This window comes from Lotus japonicus, chromosome 1 (genome assembly GCF_012489685.1).
Source record: "Lotus japonicus ecotype B-129 chromosome 1, LjGifu_v1.2".
Taxonomy (NCBI): Eukaryota; Viridiplantae; Streptophyta; class Magnoliopsida; order Fabales; family Fabaceae; genus Lotus; species Lotus japonicus.
Genome location: NC_080041.1, coordinates 124,508,374 through 124,521,534, shown reverse-complemented (window position 1 = coordinate 124,521,534; position 13,161 = coordinate 124,508,374). Strand labels below are relative to the sequence as shown.

Below are 13,161 nucleotides of genomic sequence, written 5' to 3'. Positions count from 1 at the left end.
AATCTTCCTATAGCACTCTGGTAACCGACAACCACAATAAATGAATCAGAAGTAATTATATGAAACAATCGAATACTCCCAAACATGACGAAAATCATAAACCCTCACCTGATTTACAACATATAAAATATTAGGAGTACTATAAATTAAAGTTAATATAAAAATATTTTTATATTCTTTCCTCCAGTGACATAAGCACCTGGAAGACATTCCAGTTGTCTAAAACATATTCAAAGGAAAATGAAAAATATTAAAGAAAACGACCAAGGTCTCTTCAAGTGGTCATGTTTTTGGATAGGATCCGCACCGTCTGGCCGCTTGCTTTGTGTGTGTATATATATATATATATATATATATATATATATATATATATATATATTGAAAAAAATAAAAAAATAAAATCTTCATGCTTTTCAAATTAGAGAAATTAAACCAACAAAACAAATACCTCAAGAGCGTTAAGAACAAAATTAAGTAAGGTAGGAAGTGCTCTGCGTCCAACATGAACATCTCCCTCCACTGATAAATTCTCGTATCGCACTTCAATTTTTGGAAGTTTAATCTCCACTCTTCATTGTAACAAATGTAAACACATTCAGTGGCAATAAAAAATATTCATCTTAATAATAATAATAACAACAACAACATCAATAATAATAACGATAAAAAGAAGAAGATATGAGTATTTAGTTTTCAATTGAGGTCAACCAAACCCTAATGCTCCCTTGAAACTTGTTTCATGTCGTGTCCCTTAGAATTTGAAATTGGGATTCCAATGCTCTAAACATGACTTTCAATTAATAAGCACACAAATACGTACCTATCAATTCGGCTTCTGAGTACCCGTAGGAATTTCTCATTATCCTCCTCGACGATGTTTAGAATACTGTCGAGGAGGATCTTCTTATCTTGCATCCCAAGATGGGTAACATCAATTGGGCAATGAACAATTTTTCCATTATCATGCATGATCTTCAGCACCCCTTTTCTCAAGCGATCGTACGTTGGCAAACGCTCTATAGCAGCCCATTTCAGTTCTTCATCGTTATCATTTTCGTTGTCTTCGCGCCACCGCATGCTGAAGCTGCTGAGCGAGTTTGCAGGAGAAGGCGGTACACTCCACCCTGCACTGAAACTCCTTGACGGCAAGCTTAGGTGGTTTCTTCCCCCTATGGCCATATCCTCACCCCATGAAAATCTCGACGCCATGATATGAAAATCAAGTAATCAACACAGCTTAAAATGAGTGAGTACTTTGCAAGGGTTTACTTCATTTTATATATCTCAAATGTTATTGCACTGGAGTACTATATATATGCGTATGTTTTCTAGATAGATGGGAGTAGTTATGAATGAAGAACAACTTTAATTTTCATTCAACTGGTTGACCGCATCATGGTCAAAGTATAAGGATATAGTTAATTTTATGTAAGGAAATTCCAGCAATACACTTTTAAACACTTCATGTAGATAATTGATTTTTTTTTAAGTCAACATAGTTTTTAATAAAAGAGAGAAAATAATTTGACCATAATTTAAAAATAAATCATTCATAAGAAGTGTGTTTGAATGTGTATTTAAAAGAGTACGTTTGTAGTCTTCTCATTTATTTTATATATTCAAACTGAATTTGTTTTGAAAATAGAATAAATCGTATGAATATTTATGATTTTTTTTCTAACGCAGGCAAGTTTTAAGTAAGGGCAAGCCAGTCAATTGTTAGTCATATAATTAACATCTAAAGAAATGCATATATACTATTCAAAATAATAATAATAATAATAATAATAATAATAATAATAATAATAATAATAAGGTAGCTAGTTCATAATAATCCTTATTTTTAAACACACAAAAGAGTATATAGAAACTAACACATTTTTTATACATCGGATAAAAGCAAAACAACACTAAGAAAGAGAAAACGAGTCCCTTAAGAGGAAATGTTCAACTTCCACTTGAGGTCTCTCTAAGTAATGGACACCCGGTAACATATGAAGAAGACCCACTTTGGCTAAGCAATCTGCTGAAGAGTTGCAGCTTCTAGGAACCCACTGAAGGTGCACTTGCCACTGGTTGCGAATGAGACCAAGCACCTCTTCTATCACGAGGCAGAAGGCTCGAGCTGATTCATTCCTGACCGCCTGCAAAACCTCTCTACTATCCACTTCCGCCACTATATCCCTGAAACCGTGGTTCTAAGCCATGCGTAGACCATCCCTAAGAGCTTCAAGCTCAGCCATGAAAGCACTATTTCCTAGCCCAAAAGAACAAAATTTGTGAAGCCAACCTCCGTCCGCCCTGCGCAAGAGGCCACCCCCACTGAGTAAAAACTAACACATTACACATACATATTATTTTTCTCTTTATTTCTCTTTTTATATCATAACATGATATTATAAAGTAAAGTTCACTTTGTGGTGACAAAGATCCTAGCAAGGTAGTTGGCATTTCGAGTATGAGATTGAGTTATGTTGGCTCAATGCAATCCCCCACGTGCTATTTTTGGGCCATAACTTATCTTCTCTCTTTAATGTAAATTCATTATATCCATTTGTTCGAACCACAATTAGCGTTGATAATGATGATTTCTCTGCCCATTCATCTATATAAGCTCTCTCCTGTTACACTCTCTCTAAATCCTACTCCCACTCTTCCTCATCGTCGTCGCCCATATTGCCTAATTGTACTATTTCCCCGCCGTCTGTTGCTCTATCGTCGTCCCTGCCCCCATTACCCCATAATTCCAGGCAGTAGCGTTTAAGGTGCTTACCCATATTAACCTATAAATTATATTAATACTCCATGAGTAAAAAAATTGGAATTAAGCAAATGCTAATTTAGATGATGAGTTAATTTCTTTGTTAGTTTCTTGAGGATACTGGAGTAGTGTGACATTGAACGTTAATTATATTTATCGTGTTGGTTGTCAATGCAAACTTTGAGATGATTTACATCATTTGCCAACTGTTTGAGTGTCTTTAAGCTGGTGGTGTCATGCAGGCTAAACAATACCACTAACTTGGATCGAGCTACTAAGCATAACAACTCAAAGTTAAAGGTATTGTTTGGTCCAACTTAGAAGCCCTCAAACAGCGAGAAAAAGAGTGTAACTCATGATCAAATTCAGTAAGATTCTTCATAGTTTTTTAGCGTTCTCATTTCTTTAATTACTTCTTACCTAATTATCTACTGCAAAAATGTTTTGTTGACACCCACTTTTGGGTGGAAAAAAAGGTGGATGGAAAACAATAATTAAAAGGAAATAAAAGATAAAAGAAATGTGGCGAGTGATATGATTGGTAAAAGGAGAAAGATAAGCAAAATAGAGGCCAAGAAGAGGTGAAAAAAAATTGGGTGCGAATAAATCAAAGTTGTTATCTACTCATATATATTTCCCATTGGTTGGACTCGCTCAATGCGTAGCAACCGAAAGGAAATGAAGGAGATCATACATGTAATTCCAATTTCTACTCATATGAAGGAGATACATGTATTATCCCCATCTCTATCTACTCATATATTGAGGGCATGAACTGCTGTACCAATAAAATAAAGGAAAAGAAAATGTTATGCTTGTAATTCTAAAACTGATATGGTTTTGTTTGAACTATCTCTTTTGGTAGTTTAGGAATTTGATGCCAAATGCAAAGCCACACCCGAATAGGAGAACCCAGCCTACATGAGCAGCAGCAATAGCTGGAAGGAAGTCATAATGATAACCCAAGTTCTCTTTAAGGAATTGCTTCACTGTCATGCTTCCATCTCCTGGTATCACCACTTCAGCATCTTTGTTACCCAGTTGTGAGGTAATAAGGCCATTCAGTGACCATGCAACAGGAGAAGCCCAATAGTACCATCTCCACCATATAGGGATTTGCTGTAACATTTTATCGAAGTATACATAAGTTTTGATATGCAAAAGAAAGAGTATCTATTACAGAACCATATTGTGAATTGCATATAAAAAATTGCAGAACACTTACTGTCCTAGGAATGATAAACCCAGAGAACAAGTTCCAAAAGCTGAAGAAGAAGGACATACAAATGCCAGCAACTTGGTGACCAGGTGTTAGTGCAACAAGCAGCATCCCATAAAACGTGCAGTACATAAAACTCAATAGTATAAAGAAGTAGAACCAGAAGAAGTTCACTGCCTTCCAATCAAAACCAATCATGGAGTAAAGGATAAGAGAGTAAACGCCTGTTTGAATTGCAATATAAAATGCCTCCACTGCCATCTGCATTATCAATGAAGTGCTTTTAGTTTAAGGCCCGTTTTAAAGAGCTTATTTGAGCTTACTTATAGCACAAACACTAATGCAAGTGTATGAAAGAACTTATATAAATAGCTAATGATCTACTTGTAAGTAGTTTTGAGCTTATTTTCATAAGATGCTCAGATTAGCTTATGGATAAAAATTTATATCTACTTATAACTTATTTCAATAAGATTCTCAAAATAGCTTATGTGATAAGCGCAGCAGTTAGTTCAACTGTTTACCCGAACACACCCTAAATATATATATTTTTCTTTCTTTCTTGTTGGTTTTTTATTTAAAGAAGCTTCAATATATAAAACAAAAATGAATTTGTTAAATTTTTGTTGGATCCAAAAAAGGGTGTCTTTAGATCACTCTTCATTTGCTTTAATACCTGGCCAAATGCATAGGGCAATGCAGAATACATCCCTGCCGCTCTTTCACGATAGAAGACAGTTCTTTCAATGGAAACAACAGGTTGCACTCCCATGGCATTCGTTGCTCCAAGAAAAAGCACAGCAGAATACATGGCTCCCGAAAGATTCAATAAATCTTGTTGTTTGTGGCTGCAAACAAGAGTTGATTATACAAAGATTAAAAGTGAATATTAACTTGAAATGCAAATTTTATTTTGGAGGGCCACCACTAATTAGTATACCAAACACAATTAACAAGAGGGTTTCTGAGTCTTCAACATTATAGACAAAATGAATGAATGTATGACAGTATAATGTTAATGACTTACATCTTTTGAGCCTGATCCCAGAATATAAGACCAAACAATACTCCCATGAGCGTTGTCATGATAAATCGGACCGCAGTATATTGAGGATTTCTCCAATAGGACCAGTATTGTTTCCAGAAGTTAGCTTTGAACTGAACAAAAAATGATTGGGAATGTTTGGTTTGGAAGTACAAGTCCTTTGAATCTGGTGCTGGAACACTAAGCTCCGCTATAAGTTCTTGATAACTCCTGAAGAAAGTAACAAGAAAAAAAATTCATAAAGCTAGATTTCTCATTAACTAAACTTCTAAGCATGCATGTAAGTTACATGAATACAACATGAAAAAAACTTACTGGTAAAGGTTAGATTTAGCATAAATCTCTGCAAAATCTACATTTAGTTGAGTCTCAACTGAAGGAGAGCTGATTTCAAGCATCCATGTTGCTGGATTATAACCATCCTTTATTTTTGAAACCCCTGGGATAGCCTGAATCGAAGTATATATATAAATTTACATTAGATTCATATATATAAATAAATAGCATGCAGTGCTCAAAGTATGAAGTTAAGGCTATTGGCAGAAAAACTTCAATACTCACTTCGAAATATTCTACGAGCTTATGTGAGTGGCGACCAAGAGGTCCGGCATAAATAACTTGTCCTCCTCTTTTCATCAACATTAACTGTAGTAACAAAGAAATTAAAGTTGAAACTAAAGCAATAATCAAGCAAATGAGCAAATGAGCCTGGACTTGCCTCATCAAAAGCTTCAAAAATGTCTATGCTTGGTTGGTGAATTGTGCATACAACGGTTCTCCCCGTGTCTACAGTGTTTCTCACAGTTCGCATAACAATAGCAGCAGCTCTGGCATCAAGACCTGAAGTTGGTTCATCCATGAAGATGATTGAAGGGTTGGTAACGAGCTCCACAGCAATAGTAAGTCTTTTCCTCTGTTCTGTTGATAAACCATCCACACCTGGAAGTCCCACTATAGCATCTCTAATTGGTTTAAGTTCAACCAATTCCATAACTTCTTCAACAAACATCTGCATCACCAATAGGAATAGAATTAAATCAGAAATATATTAAAATGAAGTCTTAGCATTAAAAACATAGTTGATTGTTAATGCCAAGATGACAAAGCTTGTTCCATACGCACCTTTCGTGTTTGTGTCTTTACTTCCGAAGGAAGGCGAAGCCATGCTGAAAATAATAGTGATTCATAGACAGTAACATGTGGAGAATGAATGTCATTCTGTTCGCAGTAACCGCTAACTCGAGCAAATGTTTCTTGGTTCTTTGGGTAACCTGAGATGCTGATACTTCCTTCAATATACCCATTTGTTTTCCTTCCTGCTAATACATCCATGAGGGTTGTCTTCCCAGCACCACTAACACCAACAAGTGCTGTCAATATGCCTGGTCTAAAAGCGCCACTTACATCTTGTAGTAATTGAAGTCGATCTTTATTGATTCCTTGATTCCTCATTTCCTAATGTGCCAGAAGTCATATAGAAAGGAGTTTAAATTTTCAGTGAAAACTCCAATGATTTTGAATTTTGATAAACAGGTGTGAATACTTCATAAATTATATGAACATATTTACATGATCTAAGTGAAAAACAAGAAATTTCACATTATATTAGGTTATATTCTCGAGCAAGCTAGGATCCAAGTGAATTCAAAATAGTAATTAACAAGACTGAGTGATATTACAACCTAAAAATACGAAGACATTAGGAAAATTTTCCTAATCATAAACATGCCTTAAGAAAAACACAAAAGAATGCACTGTTTATAATTAAGTGACTTACTGCTGGCATGTCTACATAGTAGCTAATATGATTGAATGTCATTGAAAGAGGTTGAAACGGTAGCACCATTCCTCTTCTCGGTTCTTGGTTCGAAGAACCAGTAATTTCTGAAGAACTCTTCAATTCAATGTCTGAACCTGCGCTTTATCAGAAAAGATTATCAGTGTTAAATGGAATGGCGTCATTGAGTGTTATGGGAACTATTTGAAACTAAAATATTCTGAACATATTTTACCAAAATGAAGAAAAATATTTGTATTGAAACAGTCAAATCTATTTAATAGAACTATTACTACTAAATTACTCGACAATGAGATGCACATGGAATGCCAAGAAATAGTGTAAAAATATATAGGTGCAGAACCTTCAAGGATATGCTGGCTAGAGGATGAACTTTTATTCTTCTTGTCACCTCCATCCGCAATAACCGCTTTTGAATCTCCAAAAGCTGGGATTTTGGTTCAACGTTAAAATGGTTTACCAACGGTGAAAAGTTTATTTGATTAGGGACTTTGAGAATCAAAAGAATATAACTTACGATTCAGATAAGTCAATGCAGCAATGAACAAAAGGTTAAAAAGAAGAGCAAACCCAAACAAGGCTCCAATGCAGATCCAATACCAATAGTCTTCTGTATATAAGCCTCTAGATTTGAGAAGTACTTTTCCAATTGTAGGTGCATCAATTCTAGAGTCTGTATTTGGCTGCAAAAGATAAAAAGGATATTTAACAATGTTTAAAGTTCATATCATAGAAGTAACTAACACTAGATACAAATTTGTCTTGGTTGTTTGTGAGTAAGATAGGAGTAACAAACAAGAATAAGATAATTGATTTCTTACTTCACTCCATCTTTTATCTAAGAATTCATTCATTGCTATGGCATTCTGGCCATACATTATAGGAGATATATAGTAGCCCCATATCATCCATGGCTCAATTGCATCTACAAGGACATAAGAAAATATGTTGCACTAAGTAGTTGTTCGGAACTATAGAATACGACTGTAAATAAGAGGAAGAAAAACTAACATGTTTAATCTTATTAAGCTTTGTGAAGCTAAAAGGTGTATGCAAAATTAAGAGGTTATAAATGACTTGCCTTTGGCAACAATAAAACCTCCTAGCACAAATACCACTTGCAATGACAAGGTACCCACTGAATTAGCAACCACTAGTGTTCTGCCAGCTGCAGCAATGAACCGAAAGAGAGAGAGAGCCATCTGATGAATGCCAAATAATGCCAAGAATTGTCGGAAAAATCTGATGATATATAGAAGGACAAGAAACTGTTATCATTCTTGTCTCTAAATACTACTAAAGCAAAAAAAGAACAAAATTAAGCTTCTTTCCACATTACCTGCTTGCAGAAGGAGCATACCCAATTGTATAATATGTAAGGACAATCCATATCCCTGATTCCACAAGGGAGAGAGGAATCCTTAGAATCCATATAGGTAGCCCAAATGCCCACGCAGGGTAGAACATGAAATCCCTTTGTTTGTAGAAGACAGGAAGCCTAAAAACAGTCATGGCTAGTTCTGCCATCCCATTAAACATCATATTTATTAGAGTAAAGAACAATGCTCCATAAAACTTTTGTCCGCCTTGAACAGTTCCCGGTGTCATTTTTGTTCTAAAGAACACAGTTAAAGTAATGATAGACATGATTGTAACCTGTGTTGTTTTGAATATATAAACAAAAGAACTACGCTTCATAAGCAGCAACTCTCTTGAAAAGCATGCCTTAAATAGTTCCCAGTTTGATATACCGTACTTGTCTTTAACTAATGCAGCTGGGTGTGTTTGGCTCTTATCATAGGGAACTCCAAGCTCTGTCACAAGTTGCTCTCCAATGTGAAACGAATGAAAGGACTGTACAAATTCAGGAACTGAAACATATCTATAAGGCTCATCTTTTCTAAACCAATATTGTTCCTGGTCTTTCTTGGATGTTACTTCTTGTAGAAAGTCAGCAGCTCCTTTTCTTTCAGGACACTTGAAACCCATGTACTCAAAAAACTCTAGCACGTTCTCTCGTGGACCTTGGTATACAATTTGACCTTCTGAAAGCAGGATAATGTCGTCGAAGAGTTCAAATGTCTCTGGTGCTGGCTGTAAAAGAGAAATCACCATGGTTACATCCATGATATGAACCATTTGTCTCATGAACTTGCATATCTGGAAGGTGGTGGAACTGTCCAATCCTGTTGATATTTCATCCATGAAGAGTGCCTTCGCAGGTCCTACCAGCATCTCACCTAGACCCAGTTACAACTGAAGGAGTTAGTACAGATTAAATGTGTAATAACTTCAATTTGTTGGTTAAGCATCAAATAAAGAAGAAATTAACCTGTTGTTACTCTCTTCTTCTGTCCACCAGAGATACCCCTTCTCATTTCATCACCAATCATTACATCAGCACATATATCCAACCCAAGTACCTATTAGAACATACTACAAATCCGCTTACTAAAAAAGTAAATAAAAGAAGTATTATACTAATAAGTTGAAGTTAAAACAAAAGAGACACAAACCTTGAGAGCATAATCAGTTACCAAACTGGATCTTTGGCCTGACAATGCTATAGCTTTCATGAATGCATCAATTTCAGGGTCTGGCTTAATTCCTGCTTCTCTCTCCCTTCTTGATAGTTCTGTCAACATTTCATACCTTGTGCCAACCCCTAGACACCGCGTCGAAAAATCTAATGTCTCTCTCACAGTCATTTCTCCAGAGTGAATGTCATGTTGACTAATATAGGTACAGGTTTTCCGAGCCACAAATTCATTCATCTCATGTCCACAGTAAGTAACTTTCCCAGAGACCTGTTCACACCAAAAGCCTAATTAGTAGTGAAAAAAGAAATTACTAGTTATCTGATTGTAAACTAAGAAAAATAGATACAGAAAAGGGAACAAACCCTCAAACTAGGATCAAGTTTTCCTGAAAGTGCCAGAAGCAATGTTGTTTTCCCAGAACCTGGAGGACCCAGAAGGAGAGTCATCCTGAGATTACCACACCAAATACAATAAATACAGGCTTCAGCCTTCAGTGCCAAAAAAAATTATAAAATGGTCAAACAAATGAAAGAATGTATCAATCCATATCAATATTTTCTTCCACGTTTACAATGGTACAAATATTTTGCCCTTTTTCATTTTGGCATTACTTGACTTTCCAGAGAAAAAGTCATAAATACAGAAAAAGCAAAGATTCATCCATCTTTGTAACTGTATTCTGTGAAAAATAAACTTGTATGAAATGCACTCACCTCAATTCAGTTAAATACAATTTCAGTTTCACTCAATTACAATTCTTAACAAATTGTTAACCTATTCTTCTGAAATGTGTGATACTCTTACCTTGAAGGTTTGATTATTCCGCTAACATCTTTGAGAATCTGAATCTCCCTCTTCCTGGACGGTGCAAGGTGAAACAACCCCAGAACACTCTACCACGCAAACAAACAAATCAGAAAAAAACATTAGTACCAAACTAGACTAATAGTAGTAATAGTTCTCTCAAATCAGAAATACAGTGAAAGAAACAATTTCAATTTTTAAATACAGTTCTTTTTTCTTTCTAAATCTCTTTTCATTTCATTTTTCTTTGGTACAAATATGATTTTAGACCCCAAATTAGAAGCTCTACAAAACATTCTGGTTTCAGAAAACACTTTGAATATTACCTCAAAAGCGTTTAAAGTAACATTAAGCAGAGTAGGAAGAGCTCTGCTCCCAACATAGACATCTCCATCTGCAGATAAATTCTCAAACCGGACTTCAATTTTTGGAATTTCAATCCCCACCCTTCACCATAACAAATGAAAAAAAAAAATTACAACTTTAGTAACAAATAATAATGATACATAAACAACAACTATCAACATCATTCATCATCACAAATCACAATGAATCAATATTGATATTGAAATTGATATAATGCATGTTTGGAAACCCATTCCAACACAAAAATTAATTCTAGGGAGAAACTCATTTGAGTCAGCTTCTGAGTTTCAAAATTGATTCCGAACTAACTAGCAGCTTCTGAAGCTGACTAGCTTCCGAGCTAGAGCCAGCTTTCAGAAGCTACTAGCTAGCTGATTCCGAGGAAACAGAAGCTAGATTAAAATTGATTCTGACGAAAGAGAAGCTGATAAACAAGTACCTATCTTGTCTATCTCTAAGTCTCCGGAGAAACTTCTCATTATCTTCCTCCACAGTCTTGAGAATGCTTTCCAAGAGAATCTTCTTGTCATGTAAGCCAAGCTTAGCAACATCAACCTCATCATGCACAACCTTTCCATTTTCCAGCACGTGCTTCACCACTCCTTTCCTCATGCGCTCGAACGTCGGTAAGCGATCAATGGCGGCCCAAGTGAGGTGGTACTCGTCGTCCTCCTGCGTGTGGCGGTCGCTCCGGTTAAACACATCCGGAGGCGCCGTCCAGACATCCCGGAAGCTCGGCGTGGAAGTCCAGCTCCGGCGACTACTGGCTGAAATGGCCAGATCATCACCGGGCATTAATAGCGAAGCCATGATGATTGGTTAGTTAGTTTCTGTTTCTCTTCACTGACACTTTATATTATGATAGTGAAATGAAAATGGTGATGTAGTTGAGTATTGTTGAGTGCTGTTGTGTTTGCCACATGTGTGACATGCACTTGGCTTTTGGTCTGTCATTTGCTGGACATGCTTGGATTGGACAATGCTTCAGGCAACTCAAGTTTGAGAGAAGAAGGAGGAGAGGAAAATGTGGAGAATTTAAAAATGGTTGGAAATGTGAAGTGTTGAAGAGATTATGAGTATGAATATGGGAACAGAGAGAGAAAAGGCAAGTTGGGTCAAATGAGAGAGGGTCACTTTCTAAACTTTGATTTGTTGGAGTTTGATAATATAAAATTCTATTGGATGCGTCAATGCTTTCATCACCTTTTATTTTTGCTACATCGGTGGATCGGTGTCGATCACCTCTACGAATTTATAAAAGTATTTATAGATTATCCATTTACAAAGCTTTCATGTATAGTGAAAATCAAATAAATACATAACACTTTAAAATAAGAGTTTAATGGGCATGCACTGACAGTGTAAAACACCTTTACACAGTCATCCAATTATATTGCAGTATTTTGCCGTGTCATTAATTTGATTTTAAAAATTAAAACTGAATTATTATAATTCTGCACCATGTATATTGCTGCTTTCTTCTTCCTTTTGCAGACGTTACCTGGCCCGCTCCAAACAAAGAAGAAGGTCTGCATCGCCGCAGCAACCGTCATCGGCGACAAAGGCACTGTGACGTCTCGGGCGGCAAACACCGTTGTGTCTCCATCGACACCCGACATTATTCACGGCCCCATCACCTTGTTCCTCGATGAGCCAATCTCTGTTCTGCACTCCACCAGCGTGTTCATGGTGGTGAAGGTGCTGCAACGATCCGCTCACAGCGGCAACATCGTCATCATTTCCGTTCACCCGCTACAGAATCCCCGGGCTCTTGGACCGCCTCATCTTCCTCTCCCACGTGCCACAGCAAACCGTCTTCGGTGTACAAGAACAACAATGAATTGGATCTCATTCATCCACGACATAGAAGAAAGTCTAGAAGAAAAAAAGGCTGAAATTATTCCTGATGATGGCATGAAGACCTCTGATTAGGGTTTATAGTGAGGTGGGAGATGACCGGAAATTTTCAGGCTTCGATTCGGATCCAGATCCAGTTTTGATTATATTTTTAATTTCTAAAATCAAGTTAATGACATGGCAAAATGCTGCAGTATAATTGGATGACTGTGTAAAGAGTGTTTTACACTGTCAGTGCATATCCATTAAACTCTTAAAATAAAGTGTTTTATTTTTACCACCAGAACCGGCATGTGTTTATGATGCTTTCCTCATCTTTTAGTTTTGATAGTACATACAAACTTCATTTTTTTTATTATCTCAATTAGTTTTATGCTCTGATACCACTTGTTGGGGAGAGTCACGGCGATGATCCATGGGTCAAGGCCGAGAGGAGACACCAAGGAGATCTTGGACACCACATCTTAACCCAAAACCTTAAGGCAGTGGGTTTGTGAGTCACATCTCTTATAAACTCTCCCTCTCACCTTGACTTCTCTGATGTGGGACTTGACTCAAACACTTGATTCCAACAGTTTTGTTTACACTTCACAATCCCCACCTTTAAAGAGGAAAATAAAATAAAAAAGAGAAGTAAGAAATATAATTAATGATGTTATCAGAAAAATGAGAGAAATAGGAAAGAGAAAGAATGTTGAATGACCTTTGAGGCCAACCCGTGGCAGGTGGAAGAGGCCTGGTGTCGTATTCGCCAGGATCATGATGATTTTT

The 13,161-nt window shown here is 36.5% G+C and overlaps 1 protein-coding gene across 1 annotated transcript; it reads right to left on the bottom strand.

Moving 5' to 3' along the window:
- Positions 1 to 3,343: 3,343 nt before the first annotated feature.
- On the bottom strand, positions 3,344 to 11,619 carry LOC130730224 (pleiotropic drug resistance protein 2-like). Its single transcript, XM_057582171.1, has 20 exons — positions 10,973 to 11,619; positions 10,494 to 10,614; positions 10,168 to 10,256; positions 9,726 to 9,810; positions 9,340 to 9,630; positions 9,156 to 9,246; positions 8,163 to 9,063; positions 7,905 to 8,065; positions 7,645 to 7,748; positions 7,341 to 7,506; positions 7,167 to 7,250; positions 6,803 to 6,939; positions 6,148 to 6,480; positions 5,744 to 6,034; positions 5,587 to 5,670; positions 5,341 to 5,474; positions 5,008 to 5,235; positions 4,657 to 4,828; positions 3,987 to 4,241; positions 3,344 to 3,880 (listed from the first exon to the last, which is right to left on the bottom strand). Exons 1-20 carry the CDS (start codon positions 11,341 to 11,343, stop codon positions 3,611 to 3,613), a joined length of 4,368 nt encoding a protein of 1,455 aa, XP_057438154.1. The 5' UTR covers positions 11,344 to 11,619; the 3' UTR covers positions 3,344 to 3,610.
- Positions 11,620 to 13,161: the final 1,542 nt, after the last annotated feature.